The following is an 18,064-nucleotide window of genomic DNA, read 5'->3' as shown; positions in this document are numbered from 1 at the left end:
TTGTAACAAAGCAAAGGAAATTTTGAGGTTTTTTAAACACTTGACTGGAGGTGTATAATAATTGTCACTATAATGCCAAACTATGTTTCAATAAAAACAAAATTTATATTTATATATGAAATATTTTTACATATTGCTCATATTATGTGAATTTGATTAACGTTATACAAAGCCTCAGTCCTAGGTGTTTTGCTTCACAGAGAGACTCGGCATCAGGGTGTATATAGACCCTTTTAGGGTGTATGAAGTGGTCTGAAGGTGGTCAACACACATTCTTCCTGTCCTACAGCCTCTGGTCAAGCAGGACAGCCTGGACACCTACAACGAGCGGGACCCCTTTAAAAATGATGACGCTCGGGATGAAGATGATGACGCTGAGGATGTGGACAGTGGAATAGAGGGTGAGGTTGACCCCCTCGACCGTGATGTCATCATCCAGCCCCCTCCTCCTCCACCCCCTCTGCGGCCTCCTACTGAGAGAGTGACGTTCCCCAAAGGGCTACCGTGGGCACCTAAAGTCCGGTGAGGCTGAAACTCCATCTCTTCTCATGGTTTTCTTAAACTGATATGATAGCGCTTACAGAAAATGTAGTTCACCTACTTTACTCATTACTAATGCTTTTGCCTATTTTTTTTTATTAACCAGCTTCTCTGCATTTTATAAACAGCAGTAAAGAGAACATGAAGTGGCACATGAAACAGATTTGAATGTTAATACAAACTCTCATTAGTGTATTCTGTCTGCTGAAGACAGGTTTTACCCTGTCACTGTGCCAGTTCTGGAAAAGAGCAACCTTACTGAAGTCTGCACCTGGGACATGAATAATGCATGACAGTGTGGGCTGGGAACATAAGAGAGAGAGAGAGGATGGATTGGAAGCTAATATGGCTGGGAATACAGTCCTAGTCTTACCAAAAAGCTTGGTTTACAAATATGTTCAACATGAAATGTACAGTGCCCTCCACTAATATTGGCACCCTTGGTAAATATGAGCAAAGAAGGCTGTGAATAATTGTCTTTATTGTTTAACCTTTTGATCTTTTGTTAAAAAAAAAAATTCACAAAAATACGCTGCTCTCATGGGTACCAAACAATTGCAAACAAAAGACAGGTTTATCAAAAAAAAAATGTTGGCACCCTTTAATACTTTGTGCTACTTCGCTTTGCCAAGATAACAGCTCTGAGTCTTCTCCTATAATGCCTGATGAGGTTGGAGAATACATGGCAAGGGACCTGAGACCGTTCCTCCATACAGAATCTCTCCAGATCCTTCACATTTCTAGGTCCATGCTGGTGGACTCTCCTCTTCAGTTCACCCCACAGGTTTTCTATGGGTTTCAAGTCAGGGGACTGGGATGGCCATGGCAGGACCTTGATTTTGTGGTCAGTAAACCATTTTTGTGTTGATTTTTAAAAAATGTTTTGGATCATTGTCCTTCTGGAAGATCCAACCACGACCTGTTTTATGCTTTCTGGCAGAGGCTGTCAGGTTTTCATTTAATATCTGTTGATATTTGATCTGTTGAGTCTGTGATGCCATGTATCCTAACAAAATTTCCAGGTCCTCTGGCAGAAAAACATCCCCAAAACATTAAAGAGCCACCACCATATTTAACCGTGGCCATGAGGTACTTTTCCATATGGCTCCCTCTCTGTGTGCTCCAAAACCACCTCTGGTGTTTATTACCAAAAAGCTCTATTTTGGTTTCATCTGACCATAGAACCCGATCCCATTTGAAGTTCTAGTAGTGTCTGGCAAACTGAAGATGCTTGAGTTTGTTCTTGAAACCCTTCCAAATAACTTGTGGTGATGTAGGTGACTTCAGATTGTAGTTTTGGAGAGTTTCTGATCCCAAGAAGCAACTACCTTCTGCAATTCTCCAGCTGTGATCCTTGGAGATTTTTTGGCCACTCGAACCATCCTCTTCACAGTGCATTGAGACAATATTGACTCATCCAATTCCAGGTTGATTCATAAAATTTCCAGTTGCCTGGAATTTCTTAATTATTGCCACGATTGTGCTATTTTCTTATAGACACTTCCCATTTTGTGAAGCTCAACAACCTTTTGCTGCACATCATGGCTATATTCCTTGGATTGTTATGAATGACTAAGGGAATTTGGCCTATGTGTTACCTCATATTTATACTCCTGTGAAACAGGTAATCATGGTTGAACAATTTCCTGTTCCTAGTCACCCAGATGTACTAATAAAATGTAAAATATCAGTGGGAATATACTTCAAATATATTTTTTCTCATGTGACTTCATAGAGGTGATAAACCTGTGTTGTGCTTGCAATTGTTTGATATCCATGAGAGCAGAGAATTTTTGTGAATTTCTTTAACAAAAGATCAAAAGGTTAAACAATAAAGATAATTTTCAAAGCCTTCTTTGCTCATATTTAACAAGGGTGCCAATATTAGTGGAGGGTACTGTGCCTCAGTGAGCTGTATTGCTTGTGTAATACTACAGAGAGACAGGGAGAGGGCGACAGGAAGATGAGGCTTTAAGGGTCTAGCATAGTAAAGAGATATTGTCTGTAAACACCTAGTGACACCTACATTCTGGTTTATAGGGGAAGAATGTCATATGCACAAGTTGATTTTTGATTTTTAAAAATAACAACAAAAAAATTCTCATTGTAAAGCTACCATCCCTCTTATGATCCTATTTTGGATTTGCTATTATATCCCCTAAGATGGGTATTAACACCATTTTTATTGCATCCATATTTACATGTTTTTCATGTGAATTCGGCAAATTAAGAATGACAAAGCTCATGCTCACATGCTGTGGAGGTGGTTATGTAGGAATGCATGCAGTTATTAGGTGCAGTGCACCATAGATTCAACCATCAGAACTAGGAATGCAAATTTCAAGACACAAAAACATGTATGACAACCAATATTTACCAGTGACCGAGTACAGAGTTTATGAGTCTGCAAATCCGATTGGCTTAATATTTAAATGAGTAGTAGATTTTGCTAGAACCTAGCTGAAGTTAACCATGTTAAAACTCAAAATCCAAACAAATCCAGACCCTGCTTTTAGGGTTCCCTTAACAGCCACACCCCTAAAGCACATTTACATTAGTACATGGGCTAGAATACGTGAATGCTAGTCAAGAGAGGAAGAATAGGGTAGGGGCAGCATGTTGTTCTGACTGGTGGGATGCCAGCGTCTACATCACCCCATTTACAAGTTCTGTTTCACCACACTGAAGGTTTTCTCTGAGTAGACATTTCCCTGACACTGGTCACAATGGGGGAAAACTATAACAAATACTTATAAACATGTTCGGCCAGTTACTATATGCTCTGATTCATTTTATTAGGCCAAAAAGCATGATATGCCATTCATTAATAAATCAAAGATTGCTGTAGTATAAGAAGAGTAAAACTCTTTGGGATGTGCTATTATTGGAAAATAATCAACAGTTGGGCAACAACAGTAATGGTAGCACACTACCCTATCGCTAATTATTTTCCTATAACAGTACACCGCTTTTGTGTCTTATTTCTTACTTAACAAACTGGGTTCTATGGGTTTTTCTTGTGACATCTGCGTCCCCTATCATTCGAACCAACCTTCCTCTTTTTATAGTTCACGCCCAGGTCATCAACATCACACTCTCCAGCAGTTTTATATTCCCTGCTAGAATTCTCATGACGTGCATATACTGCTCATACATGCATCTTCTTGCTTTTCCAGTGTTTAAGAACTGTCCTCTTCTCTTATCTCCTCCACAGAGAGAAAGACATTGAGCATTTTCTAGAGACCAGCAGGAACAAGTTTATTGGCTTCACCCTGGGAAGGTGAGTCTGAGCTTACAGCTTCACTCAGCTTAGCTTAACTCCTGCCTTAATGAGAATCTGACAATAACAGTGTTAGTGAAGGTGACATCAGGCTTTACCTTGACACACTCCAATACTGCATGCTGTAATCTAGTGAGATGTGATGCATGAATGCTGGCTTTCATTGCTAAGCTGGTTTTCATTACTTTTGCAGTGATACAGAGACTCTGGTTGGGTTGCCCAGACCCATTCATGAGAGTGTGAAGACTCTTAAACAGGTAAGGCACATTTGATTTTTGAAGTATTTTCATACCTAGATAACTGAAATATTTGCTTATATACATTTTTCTATATAATATCTGATCATTTGCATTTAAAAACTTGTAAAATATATTTTTTAAAAAGTCTCATAATCCCTCAGTCGTGCTGTTTTATTTATCCTTGCACATTGCCTCTGAATTTCTTTTGGTACTGGCCATAAGAGTTGGCTGTAAATCAGGATTACACAGGTCTTAACAGGTTCCACCGGTCTTCACTAAGGCAGTTTTGAGTTAAATGATTAGAGAGGACTTTATACACGTCGCACCAACCAAGGATATGCTTGGGTACAACTAACAAGCTTAGCTTGTAAGAATGGTCGAGGTGTATCCTGAGCCGATCCCGGAAACAGTCAGGACACCACGCACACACGAGGGAACTAGGCAATGTGCAATTTGGCCTACGTGCATGTTTCTGGAGGTGGGAGAAAGCGAAGAACCTAGAGGAAACCTACACGGACATGGCAAGAACATGTAAAATGTTGCAGTGTGCTACAGTAACCGTGGGGACAGTGGAGCAGTCAGTTCTACCCAGCATCTGTGTTACTAAGTAAAATAGCTTCTTTTACTAGTCAAGATTTAAATCGCCAATTCTTGCTAACAGCAATGGAAGATATAAAATTGCAGGAAGCAAAAATGATTTTATGTGAAAATTCAGTTTAAGACTGGTGGGTGCTGTACTCCCAGAAAATTACCCCTGTTAAGAACTGTTTTTGCATCCAGCCCTGCAAGACACCCCAAAATAATTTAGTTCCAATGATAGAGATACCTCAGCCAACTAATCATGTCTTAATAATGAATAATGATTATTAGAAACAGATCACTGAACTTTGTGAGGTGGCAGATCACAGGAGCCACTTTTGGCTTCTCAGGAGTACCAATAAAATGTAATTCTGAACTGTGAGTGACAGATTAATCAGTGGTGGAATGAAAATTCATAGCGAAGAGCTCAGTGTTTGACAAGCTACCATCCATTGAAATGTCTGTTACATCTGTCACTCATGGACAAGATTGTGGTAATACACTCTTCCTTTCTATCTTTTGCCTTTCACAGCACAAGTACGTCTCCATTGCCGAAGTGCAGATCAAGCGAGAGGAGGAACTGCAGCAGTGCCCCATGACCATGGTGAATGTTCATAAATGCAGTTTTATGCTGATACAGCTGCTAGGGTTGTCATTCTGATTCACCTAATGCTCTGATTGACTAGGGGGAGGAGGAAGTGGATGAGACACCTGCAGAAAGCCTATATGTGGGAATGCTTCCGAGCCTTTCTCAGTATGTGGTATGTAGGTCCATATCCATTTTACTCTGTGTTAATATATCTGCTGATGGGTCACAGGGTGCTCATTGGATGTAAAAAAAAAAAAAAAAAAAAAAAAAAAAAAGAACGGGTAGATTTAAAAAAAATAAAATAATAATAATAATAATAATAATAATAATAGAGATCAATTCAGCCAGATGGATTAATCTAAAAACTGTGTGTAAGAAATAGATACAGATTTATACAAATAGATATAGATTTTTATAGATATAAATTGTGGACTGTCACGCCAAACTGTCTTGTCATGGAGCAGGGAGATTGCAGACTGTTTGAGGTTTAGAATCATGGTTTTCATTACTCAAGCTAGTCAATGACTGTTTGTTTTCACAGGATATTTGACTGATATTACAAACAAAAACAGCTGTCGTGATTGTAACAGTCATGACCAGTGTACTGTGTACATTAGAAAGACCGTACAGTAGAAGGGACTGAGGAAGAGATTAGAAAGGTTTTTCTCCATCTTGGTTATGTGTGGTATTTATTTATGATCAAATCTGATTGTAAAACCTGCGATTACTCTCATACCTATAATGACTACATGTAAAATCTGTGTCTTTAGTTATGGTATGTTTACGTTAACAGAGTCTCTCATTGCATTGTGTTCGATAATGTGATGGGACCACTGAATCTTACATCCAATTCTGTATATAAGCCTTCACAAAGAAAGAAACAGGATAGTATTAGACCAGGGACAACCTCCCTGTAGATCTACCTTTCAATAAAATCTAGTATGCTTTATATCAGTCGTATTCAAGCTTTTGCCCCATGAGGCCCACTTCCTAGTTTTTAAGAACTTTCTTCCATAAAAAAAAAAAGTTCTGTGAACTCAAAGCATTCTCCGGATTCCTTGGCAGAAAGCAAGGCTGCCATTTCAATTCATTTTTCAAGCACCACAAGTACTGGCCAAAACATTACTAATGTGAAATGGGGGGAAGGACAGGGCTTCTAGAGAGTGTCAGTTAATATTACAGAGTTCAAAACAGTCGTGCAAATGTTGAGTGGCTCATCCGCCATTTTTATTATGAACAAAGACAGCGCTTTTGGTGTATTCCAGAGTGTTTTCCAGCGTATTCCAGTTTTACAATGCAATCCTATGCAAAATCTGTAAAGGTTGGCATATTTGCTCAAGTATTACAAATCTTTATTGCTGGTATTTTCCATCTCACTCCTCACCCATGAGCCCCCTGAATTCCTACCAAACTATTACTCATTTGGTATACTACGTATTTGTTTTACAAAAATATATGCGGGGTCATGAACTGAATTGTTGTAATTGCTCCGCTAGTGGGAATGTTCGCTCGGACCAAAGCTGGGCCTGTTTTACTCTGAATCTGTACATCATCAAGACTGTTCTTGCTGTTCCAATCATCAGATTAATCTGACAGCAGTTCTGTCTTTGTGTACTCATTTATTTTAGCCATTACTCAGAAAATTTTTGACGTGTTTGCACGGTTATGGTTTTTAGATTGCCCTGTTGAAGCTTCTTCTGGCTGCAGCTCCAACCTCTAAAGCTAAGACGGACTCCATCAACATCCTGGCTGATGTTCTTCCTGAAGAGATGCCGTAAGTACACACGCACGCACACATGACACTAACACTGCAGAGAAGAGAGACATATTGCATATTTTCCACAAAAATGTTTAATAACTTGTATGTGCTGGAAACAGCATCACTGTCCTCCAGAGTATGAAGCTTGGCATTGATGTGAACAGACACAAGGAGATTATTGTCAAGGCCATTTCTGCACTGCTTCTCCTCCTGCTGAAACACTTCAAACTTAACCATATATACCAGGTCAGAGACTCTCTCTCTCTCTCTCTCTCTCTCTCTCTCTCTCTCTCTCTCTCTCTCATTTTCTGGTTAATTTCTCTTTTTTTCTCTCTTGCCTCCTGCGGCTAACCGATCCTAAGCATTGCTTATAGGCACACAGTCAAGCTGACATTCAGGTCTAGCAGTAACAGAAGTGAGAGGGAGATAAATGAACATCAGCTCCTCTGATGAAGGGCACATCTCTCATATTCTTCAGTGAGGGGATTTAGGTCCTATTTTCAGGAAGCTTATATCCCCCAAGTTACACACTGGCTGCAGCAGAGACGATTATACGCTGCCTTCTTCACCTGGCCTGATCTAGCACTCGGGTCTTACCAGATCTGAGCCATCCAACATGAAACACCTCTTCAATAGGAGCATGAGAATAATGATGAAAAATAGACATGGATTCTGGCAAACGAAAAAAGACGAAGAGAGAACAGAGTGTTCTGGGCTGTAATTTGCATAGTCTTGTCAGTATGGTGCAGTCTAATCCTGTATGATGCGAGAGCTTTTCCCCCCAATTTTTTATGATGATTCAAGTGCACTTTATAGTGAGTTATGGAAATTCGTTGGACTGATGCCATCTACTGGTAGAGAATAAAAGAGACTGAAGAGAAATGTACAGGTTTGGTGTGATCTTTAGTGCAGTGGCTATCGGTTAGTTTTTGTCTGAGGATTTACGTTTCTCATTACATTACAAACCGAAAACAACTTTATAATCCTTCTAATTAATTTGTGGAAAAAACTGTCTTCATGCACTGAAACAGGAAATGTGAAACAAAAGCTAAAGCAACATTCAAACATACACGTTTAAATCTTGGCAGTCCCAAAACTAGACACTACATTCCTAATGATTTGGTAATATTCTGCTTCATATCCTGCCTCCAGCATCCCAGAGCATACAGAACTCTAGTCTAAAAGCAGGCCTTGTGAAATGCAGAATGGTATAGCTCTTTCTCTGTTTTCCAAGCAGAATAATAATAGTAAATGTAATAATAGTGTGATATATTCCTATTAAAATGACAAATGCAGGCAAGATACAGTACATGATGATTAATGATGTTCAGATCAAGCCTGTGCTTCTGAAACGTTTTCGATAAAGTGTGATCAATGTCAGGTTTATTAGGTGAGCTAATGACTTTGTTTCTTTTGTCCTGCACAGTTTGAGTATGTGTCCCAACATCTGGTATTTGCCAACTGCATCCCTCTCATCCTCAAGTTCTTCAACCAAAACATCATGTCTTACATCAGTGCTAAAAACAGGTAGGCCTCATTTAGGCCTCCGCTTCTCTGTGGTCAAACATTTCCAAAAATATGTGTGTGTTTAATACATATTTAATTAGTGTGCGTTGCACCATGTGTTCTGACTGCAGTATCTGTGTGCTGGATTTCCCTCACTGTGTGGTCCATGAGATGCCTGAACTCACTGCTGAAAGCCTGGTAATTTCAACACTCCATAGATTCTTTCTCAGTGCTGTTCATTTATAAAGATGTCTAACCCGGCATAATCAGGTGTGTGTGTGTGTGTGTGTGTGTGTGTGTGTGTGTGTGTGTGTGTGTGTGTGTGTGTTATTAACAGGAAGCTGGAGACAATAATCAGTTCTGCTGGCGGAATCTGTTCTCGTGTATCAACCTTCTGCGGATCCTAAACAAACTCACCAAGTGGAAGCACTCCAGAACCATGGTGAGAGATTAAACATTGCATCAAGGTGACCAAAAATCATGTTCTTCATGAGGCTCTTGTAAGTCTACTTTAAACCACAAAGATCAACTTGTCTGATAATTCTGAAGGCTTCATTTACTGAGTTCACTGTGATACAGTAGTGAAAAAACCCGTTGGCATTGTGGAGTTCGGTGTCATGTATTTCGACACTGTTGGAAGCTCACTTTGCACTCCTCTCAAGATGCTGGTGGTGTTTAAGTCTGCTCCAATCCTGAAGAGGGCACTGAAGGTCAAGCAAGCCATGATGCAGCTTTATGTCCTCAAGCTCCTCAAGATTCAGACCAAGTACCTGGGACGCCAGTGGAGGAAGAGTAACATGAAGACCATGTCAGCAATCTATCAGAAGGTCCGGCATCGACTTAATGATGACTGGGCTTATGGGAATGGTAAGAACCATGGTGTTCTCAGACAGATGGTCTAAAAAGTTCATAGCTACTGGTATTTCACAATTAGTCATATGAATATGTATACAAGCCAATATAGGTTATTATAGCAGTATATATATATATATATATGTATATATATATATATATATATATATATATATATATATATATATATACAAATGTTATATAGTATAGATTATAATTATCTCAGCTTCAAGCAGAAGTCATAAAGTTTGCTGAAAAACGTCAATTCAGTCAAGTCCCCAGACTAGGATCTAGTTAAGCTAGTCTAGATTTTTGATCTGGATTTCAAAGCAAGCAAAAATCTTATAGTGGACACAATTAGTACATAACACCAGACTTTTCTGAAGAAAGATTTTATTTATCCAAGCGTTTAGATGGATCCAATAGAAGACATAATACAGAATCTTCTAATACACCATGTTGCACTTTTTAGGCTCTGAAGAATCTCAATTTATGCTAACAAACTGCCAATTGTCTTTTGAATAAGATCTAAATCAGGCAAGACGTTGTCTGTCTGACCTGAATGCCAATTAAAATATGGTCAGCAGTATCAAATGCTGCACTGAGAAGATCCTAACAAACCCAAAATAGAAAACTGTAGCTGTAGGTCATTTACCAGTTTAGATAGTAATGATTCGGTATAATAATGCTTCTGAAAACCAGAAGGAAATACATTGTGCTTGTTATTACTACAGTGATCTACAACTTCCCCAAACCTTACATAGAAAAATAATGTTGGAGATTGTATGGAATGATCAATTGGAATGATAGGAGGGGTCAGGATGTGGTTCCTGAAGTAGTGGCTTAAGAACAGCTAGCCCAAGCCAAATGACAAATATATTATGTGTAGTAAAACTCCACACTAATGATCAATCCAAAAATAGCTTAAGTTAGTGGTTTTCAATGTTGGGGCCACCAGAGGCGCCCGGGGGGCCTCAACAATTTGGTGTGCCCATCCCTCCCACTAGTATGTTTTCTCTTTCTCACTCTCAGACAACCACACACACACAATCAATTCCTAATGTAATGTAAAGATGTAAGATGTGATTATTAATAAAAAGAAGGGGTGGGGGGGATATATTCAGAAATCTGTGTTTTTATTGTGTTTTAAAGACATATTGCAAAAGGGGGGCCTCGGTCAAATGTTAATGCCATTTGGGGGGCCTTGCCCTGGAAAGGTTTTATGAACCCCTGGGTTAGGTGGTACTGAGAAATCTGAGAAACCATTGCTACAGTTATAAGATCAGGAGGAATGTCAGAATCAAGCAATAGCCAAATAGTTTGTTAATTTTGAGACTTTGTTAAGTAAAATGGGGAATGGCAAATTATTCAGTACCAGACTTTTGCCTCACTTTATTCTTAATGTTGGTTATACAGTAAGTCACAGCTAGCTAGATAATATCACCACTATGTTTCCTCTAAAATGATAACACACAATGACTGCCAATAATCTTTAGATTTTTGCGCCATCCTAATGATGTGAAAATACACTGTGATCTCTGCTTTAGATCAGAAATCATACACATATCAGGTTAAAACCAATAAATTGGCAACAATAGAAATGTATTCATTTATTATTATGAAAAATCAGGCAGCAACTGTAACTCTACACTCAACCCTTTAAAATGCACTGATAGCCTTCTCTGTCCTTATCTGTCAGATATTGACGCACGGCCATGGGACTTTCAGGCGGAGGAATGCGCTTTGCGGGAGAGCATTGAGAAGTTCAATGCACGGCGATATGATAAGAACCAGAATAGTGAGTTTGTCCCAGTGGATAACTGCCTGCAGAGTGTGCTTGGCCAGCGAGTCGAGCTGCCCGAGGACTTCCACTATAGCTATGAGATGTGGCTGGAAAGAGAGGTCTTCTCTCAACCCATCCAATGGGAAGGCCTGCTGCAATCCCAGTAATGCAGCAAGACGTTAACTTGTATTAGACTGAACCGGTATCAGAATCCCACATGTACAGACAAACACACATGCAGACAGAGCACACGATGCCAGTGCCATTCTTCCTGGAAACAAATGCATGTAAATAGAGATCTCTTCAAATACAATGTGTGGGTTTTGACATGGTAACTCATTTTATTTGTAAAACACAATCCTCTCAAGTGTACTCCTGACAACAGCATGAAAGACAACATATCCATTTCAACCTTTACATTGTATACAAATGACCATTTTTAAAATACATGAATACAAAAGAAGTAAGTATTATAAGTATGTCCTCAAAAAGAGTGAAGGTATATATTTATTTATTTATCTATTCTTTTCAAATTTTCTCAGTCTGGAACTGCTGATAAGACTTTTATTTTTGATGCATACTCATATGTATATAGAACAAAAAAGAATGCATGTTGTCAAGCTAAAGAGACTTGGTTTAAAAAAAAAAAAAAAAAAAAAAAAGAAGAAGGAAAAAACAAAGACCAATATGGCAACCACAAACATTACTCATGTGTCAGTAGGACCGGAAGAACTGGTCTGTAAAGATTCCTTCCAGAGACTGCTGCTGTCCCTCACGTCCTGCATAGTGTCTCTCACTCAGTGTACTGGAGAAACATCCTTGAGAAAGTCACGCTTCTTTTTGTATGTTGGACGTCAGAGCCGCCTACCATACTGTCTACTTAAAATGAGCTCTAACAGCACAACACAAAAGCACAGAAGTGTCCTTGGTGAATAGCATCACCCTCTATACAAATAGCAAGGTTCCAACATAACGGTGCTGGTTTTTAACACGATTTTATGACATCTCCCCTGTCTCTGTTTTCCCCCACTCCCTCTCTTTCACCTCTCTCTTCTTGCACTCACTTGTCATGATTAAATGGAGTCTTTGTTTTACTACTGAATGTTGTTTAACCAAGAGGGGATTTTATATGCTTCATTTCCAAAATTGTTTTCTATGCTGATTATTTTTTATTATTTGTTAAAAATGATCAAAATGCATACATTTTGTGTCCTGACATCACATACCTATAAATAATAATTGTAGACCAATGCAAGTTTAAATACTTTGTTAAAACAAACAAAAAAACAGCAATTTCACTGTATAGCATATGAGAATTATGAAGAGCTGCCAAGCAAATGTTTCAAACTGTCATGGAACATATTTTAATCTTTTAATCAGCTGCACCTATTCATTGTGTCTTACTTATTATCCAGTATCAATGTCACAGAATTTAAAAGTCTGTTCTTAATATGTAATTATCTCTGTTCTTCTGGGCTCAAAATGATCCATTACATGCTTTGACTGATGCCTCTGTACAGAGATATTGATCCAACAAAAGGGAGCAATAGCATCTAGTGGCTGCACAGAATGGATATCGTAATTATATGGCTACATATTGCACTTGCAATATGCCTTAATATATTAAAAGATGTTGCTATGAACTAATTGAACCCATGGCTATTGACTGGTCTACACTATTCTATACAAACTTATTTGTTTTGCTGTATTGTTTAAAAGCTGAGAATCTGTGACAACTTTGCTTTGAAACATCTAAAAATTGGTCAGGACGATCACAGAAACAAATTAAAACGATTTAGTAAAGGACATATTTGCATATTACTTCCTTTGGTGATGTCAGCATTGCAAGGGCCAATGTTGTGAGTTTGTAGAACTAGAGGACACCATGACATACTGTAAATCACTCTGCTAAATTTGACCTCGGTAGTAAAATGTGCAAAAAAAAGCTGCTTATTCCAGATGTTTACAATCCATGACAGTACAGTAAAAGAGGAATACTTTAATTTCACATTAGTCATATCTACGAAGACTGGGAAGATAGCCCCAGGTCACTCCAGTGAAAAGGTTTCAGAAGGCCACGTTAGAAACTCATGCCTAGTGATCAAATGACTGGATTATGTTGAGTTTCTGTGGACTCGTCAATGGGTATTTTGCAAAAAGAGTTGGTTCTTTTAATGGTTTTTATAGGTGAGCCGACTGAACTGATTTGAAAACAAACTAGTCAAAGTATTTTAAAAAAAAAAATAAAAGTACCTTTTCACAATATTGCATGCTTTACTTTTCAGTCATTGACTGATATTTATTAATAGAAACTAATGTAATGTAAAATGTAATTAATGTAAATTGTAAATGTAGTAAAAAAACAAAAACATTCTGTGAATAGCATTGCTTCACGCAAAGGTTGATTCCTCCTTGACACTCTTGAAGAGAAGGCTGTTTTTACTCATAATACTCTGTGGTATTCAATACATTTCCTGATAACAAACAATATTTTATAAGAATACTACTACACCCTACTACTGTGAAGAGTTGCTTCTGTATTCGTGGGACAGAGAAATTTCTTTTCCTTAACTCAGTGGTCACCAACCCTAAGGCAATGTTTATATGATCCAGTGGGCAAGATTATGATTAGATGGTCTGGTGGGCACGATTATGGTTGGAGCTAAAGTCTTCAGGAAGGTAGATCTCCAGGAACAGGATTTGTGACCACTTAAGATCTCAAAAAATGTCGGTTGGTCATTGTGGGGAAATGCTTCCTCCAGCAGGATGCTTCCTGTTCTTCCTATTTTGGTTTTTATAGTTAGTTAGACGTTGAGAATTATAGAAAGGCAGAGAATGTGTGTATCCAGACTGACCGTTCTAAACACACCATTACTTACGCTGTAATCCTATCCTACTGATCTAACGTCTGCCTGGATAGTCGTCAATAATTATATTTTCAGGTACGTAATCATGGGCAAATATACCATTTTACACAAGTTCACTTTAGTTTACTGATTCCCTGAGGTGTTTTATTTATTTATTTATTTATATTAACAAATGCACCAGCAGATGTAATTAAAATAATACAGTTCAATATTTTATAAACCTATTACTCTTAGATTCGGAAAAAAAGATTTCGTTATTTTGAATTTTAATTTAATTTGGGGGAGCTCTGGACCTCAGGCCCCGCCCCCAAATCTCGTCGCCTCTGAGCTCGTGCAGTAGGTAAGTGCAAATCATGGAGCGCGCGTGTCTCCAGGACAACCTGATCTAAACAAAGCTATTCCGCGGAGAATAAGAGCCTATGGTGTAATTCTCCTCTCAGGTAAGACCGTCTTTCTCTAAACTATAATAATATTTGTGTTTTCTGGTTATTAGTAATTGCCTTATGCTGCAGCGGTTGTAGAAATGGACAGTTTTACGCGCGCATGCGCATTTATAGGTTCATACTGTACAATGTGAACGTGTATGTATGTGTGTATATATATATATATATATATATATATATATATATATATATATTTTGTGTGTGTGTGTGTGTGTGTGTGTGTGTGTGCGCGCGTGAGAAGGCGGATAGCTATTCCCCAGGGATTTGCACCGTTTTCAGTACTCACCTTTCAGTACTCACCTGAGAAAAGCTGACACTTGAGAATGGTAAGTCAGCATAACATTAGGATATGAGTCGTGTATGGGTCATGAGAAATAAACCACAAAGATTAGAAAATGTTTTTCTTTGTCTAAATGTAGCCTGGTATGTACAGTGATGCTTTGTGAACCCTTAGAAATTTCTATATTTCTGCATAAATATGACATAAAACATCAGCAAATTTTCACACAAGTCCTAAATGTGGATAAAGAGAACCCAGTTAAACAAATGAGACAAACATATTATATTTTGTCATTTATTTATTGAGGAAAATTATCCAATATTACACAGCTGTGAATGAGCAAAAAGTATGTGAACTTTTTGCTTTCAGTAACCGGTGTGACCCCCTTGTGCAGCAATAACTGTAACTAAATGTTTCCGGTAACTGTAGATCAGTCCTGCACATCGGCTTGGAGGAATCTTAGTCCATTCCTTAGAACAGAACAACTTCAACGCTGGGATGTTGGTGGGTTTCCTCACATTAACTGCTTGCTTCAGGACTTTCCGAAACATTTCTATTGGATTAAGGTCAGGACTTTAACTTGGCCACTGAATTTGGTAGAATTACTTGTGTGCTTAAAGTCGTTGTCTTGATGCATGACCCACTTTCTCTTGAGTTTCAGTTTATGGACAGATGTCCTGACATTTTCCTTTATAATTCGCTGGTATAATTCAAAATTAATTGTTCCATCAGTAAAGGCAATTCAAACAGGCCCAAACCACACATGGGATAAGGTTCTTATCCTGGAATGCAGTGTTTTCTCCAAACATAACTTTTCTCATTAAAACGTTATATTTTGCTCTCATCCCCAAAACATTTTCCAATAGCCTTCTGCCTTGTCCATGTTCACAAACTGCAGACGTGCAGCAGTGTTCTTTGTGGAGAACAGTGGCTTTCTCCTTGCAACCCTGCCATGCACATCATTGTTGTTCAGTGTTCTCCTGCTGGCGGACTCATGAACACTAACATTAGCCAATGTGAGAGAGGCCTTTAGTTGCTTAGAAGTTACCCTGGATCCTTTGTGACCTCGTGGACAATTACCACTTGCTCTTGGAGGGATTTTTCTCTTTGTTGGTTGAGCACTCCTGGGGAGGGTAATAAGGGTCTTGAATTTCCTCCATTTGTACACAATCTGTCTGACTGTGGATTGGTGGAGACCAAACTATTTAGAGATGGTTTTGTAAACTTTTGCAGCCTCATGATGTTCAACTCTTCTTTTGAGGTGCTCAAAACTCTTGCTTATTCGGGCCATGATACACTTCCCCAAACACGTATCAGACCCCTGTCCTCACACATAATGTCACCCCATTGATTGAAAACACCTGACAGTAATTTGACCTTCAAATTAACTGCTAATCCTAGAGGTTCACATACGTTTGCCACTCACAGATGTAATATTGGATCATTTTCTCTCATTTGTAGAATTGGGATCTCTTTGTCTACTTTTAGGACTTCTGTAAAAATCTGATGATGTTTTGTCTACATAAATATAAATAATCTCATACCATTACTAGACAACTTACTGACATGGATGACTGAAAACCCTAATATGCATTCCCCAATGTTTTTTACAGCCTAAAGGAACCAAAAAGTCCAAGTCCCATAGTGCCAAACCTAGGAAAAAGAGTGACAAAAAACGGCCATCTAAGAAAAGGTCAGCGAGTACTACATGCACAAAACCAGCAGTGGATATTCTGAGCCCAGCTGCTATGGAGAATGCCTACTATATTTCCCATAATGCAGTGGACTGCCTGGAGTTCAGAGGCTTTGGCTGGCCTGAAGCCACTAAGAAAAAAAGAAAAGGACTAAAAAAAACCCAAAAAAACAAAAAATGAGGACGAGAACCAGCTTTACTGTGAATTGAAACAATATCAGCCATATATATTCTGTAGATGATAAATTGTCAGGTACATCAATTCTGAATAAATGCTGTATATATTTTTAATGAACCCAACTCATGGATGCATGTGTGACACTAATGCTCAGTATTTCTGAGATAAAACTAAATATTCAGCACTTAATTACATAATTTCCAAATTCATTCACTGCCCTCTTTAGACTGTTGATATTAATGACCAGTTACATTGGTATTCATTAATCACCAGCATATGCTATTTTCAGTGTACACAGTGCTGTTGAATCCTACAAATAGTTAAACATGATCATTAATAGATCACGGAACCTGCTAGGATTACAACACTATTGGACGTCTTTTGCTTCATTTCCATCCAGCTTCTGTAATTAACATGAAACACAAAGCAATAGAGGCCTTGAAGAATGGACAAGAAGCAGTCAGGTAGATCAGAGTGAAAAAGGGCATGAAAGGCAAAAGCTCTCCGAGAGGATGCTACAATAAAAATTTTTTTTTTTTAAAAAGTAACTTTGAGGGTGGTTTAGTTTGATCTGCAAACATAGCTGGCATTATTTAATTAGACTATCTGCACCATCACTGACTAGCAAGTAAAAACACAACTGGCTGCATAAGTTACATTAATAGACTATTTTGTGAATTCCCCCATTCTCTAAATAAAACCAGCAGACAAACTTACAGACCCAAATGAGAGAATGTCATTCTTCCTGTGCAGATGGAGCACACCTCAGCAATACAGCAGCACTGAGTTATCACTTCAACTAATCCACGATCAGAGGAGGCATAGCTCTTTTATAATGGAGGTGTACACAAAATTTCTCATACATTACAAAATGATAAATATTCAGGAATTGTATAGAAGTTTCTACATCTCCTTAGTAGGTAATAAAAGTTGCAGAAGGTGGTTCCCTATGTCCATAAGCAACTTATTTGCACAGCAACACTCACTGATAAAATCATCCTATAAAAACAGTGATTCAAGAGAAACAAAATTCTATAATACTATACAGCTGAACACATTTGTTACAATATGTCTGAAAATCAGTGGATATTTTTCAAGATTGTCTCTAAAAACCCTTGATTTAAAAATGTAGCAGTTTCATAAGCAGTACAGTAAGCACAGTCATGTCCTCATAGCCCAAGCCTAGCTATAACATAACTTATTGTAAACTGATCACAACAACCAGTATTGAGAGTCAGTGACTAGATACAGTAGTTAGCATTCAGCTAGCCATGACACAACGTAGGCCTACACCTCGTGTGAAATTATAGGTACAAGGCAGACTGAAAGAATAAAAAGGTTTAACCTATTAGTCACAATGGGCAATCCTAATATTGCAACATTAAGATCAAAGAAATGGCATGATTTGATATGCATGTGGGTCATTTATAAAAGCAATTTTACTATGCTTTCTACTATAGTTTCCTGCACACAACT

At 38.3% G+C, this 18,064-nt stretch overlaps 2 protein-coding genes across 5 annotated transcripts in view; both read left to right on the top strand.

Annotated features, from left to right (window-relative positions):
* Positions 1–12,416, top strand: part of strip2 (striatin interacting protein 2) — a 38,291-nt gene extending 25,875 nt beyond the window's left edge. For both annotated transcript variants that reach the window (XM_017494782.3, XM_017494781.3), the window contains 12 exons: positions 290–522; positions 3,755–3,820; positions 4,014–4,077; positions 5,171–5,242; positions 5,325–5,399; positions 6,904–7,001; positions 7,106–7,232; positions 8,413–8,513; positions 8,624–8,690; positions 8,830–8,934; positions 9,155–9,359; positions 11,044–12,416. In XM_017494782.3, the coding sequence (XP_017350271.1) occupies positions 290–522; positions 3,755–3,820; positions 4,014–4,077; positions 5,171–5,242; positions 5,325–5,399; positions 6,904–7,001; positions 7,106–7,232; positions 8,413–8,513; positions 8,624–8,690; positions 8,830–8,934; positions 9,155–9,359; positions 11,044–11,294 (1,464 nt within the window). In that variant the 3' untranslated portion in view covers positions 11,295–12,416. The remainder of the gene's footprint in view (positions 1–289; positions 523–3,754; positions 3,821–4,013; positions 4,078–5,170; positions 5,243–5,324; positions 5,400–6,903; positions 7,002–7,105; positions 7,233–8,412; positions 8,514–8,623; positions 8,691–8,829; positions 8,935–9,154; positions 9,360–11,043) is intronic.
* Positions 12,417–13,683: 1,267 nt separating this feature from the next.
* On the top strand, positions 13,684–17,232 carry LOC108280010 (small lysine-rich protein 1). 3 transcript variants are annotated; one of them, XM_053688153.1, is made up of 4 exons: positions 13,686–14,069; positions 14,293–14,434; positions 14,679–14,763; positions 16,331–17,232. In XM_053688153.1, the coding sequence occupies exons 3-4, from the start codon at positions 14,761–14,763 to the stop codon at positions 16,589–16,591; spliced, it is 264 nt and encodes an 87-aa protein (XP_053544128.1). In that variant the 5' UTR covers positions 13,686–14,069; positions 14,293–14,434; positions 14,679–14,760; the 3' UTR covers positions 16,592–17,232. The 3 variants fall into 3 exon arrangements, with proteins under 3 accessions (XP_047018069.1, XP_053544128.1, XP_047018068.1); XM_047162113.2 differs by having other exon boundaries at positions 13,684–14,434; positions 14,676–14,763; XM_047162112.2 differs by having other exon boundaries at positions 13,686–14,434.
* Positions 17,233–18,064: the final 832 nt, after the last annotated feature.

This window comes from Ictalurus punctatus, chromosome 19, assembly GCF_001660625.3.
Source record: "Ictalurus punctatus breed USDA103 chromosome 19, Coco_2.0, whole genome shotgun sequence".
Classification (NCBI taxonomy): domain Eukaryota; kingdom Metazoa; phylum Chordata; class Actinopteri; order Siluriformes; family Ictaluridae; genus Ictalurus; species Ictalurus punctatus.
This window is presented reverse-complemented; position numbering and strand designations above follow the sequence as displayed.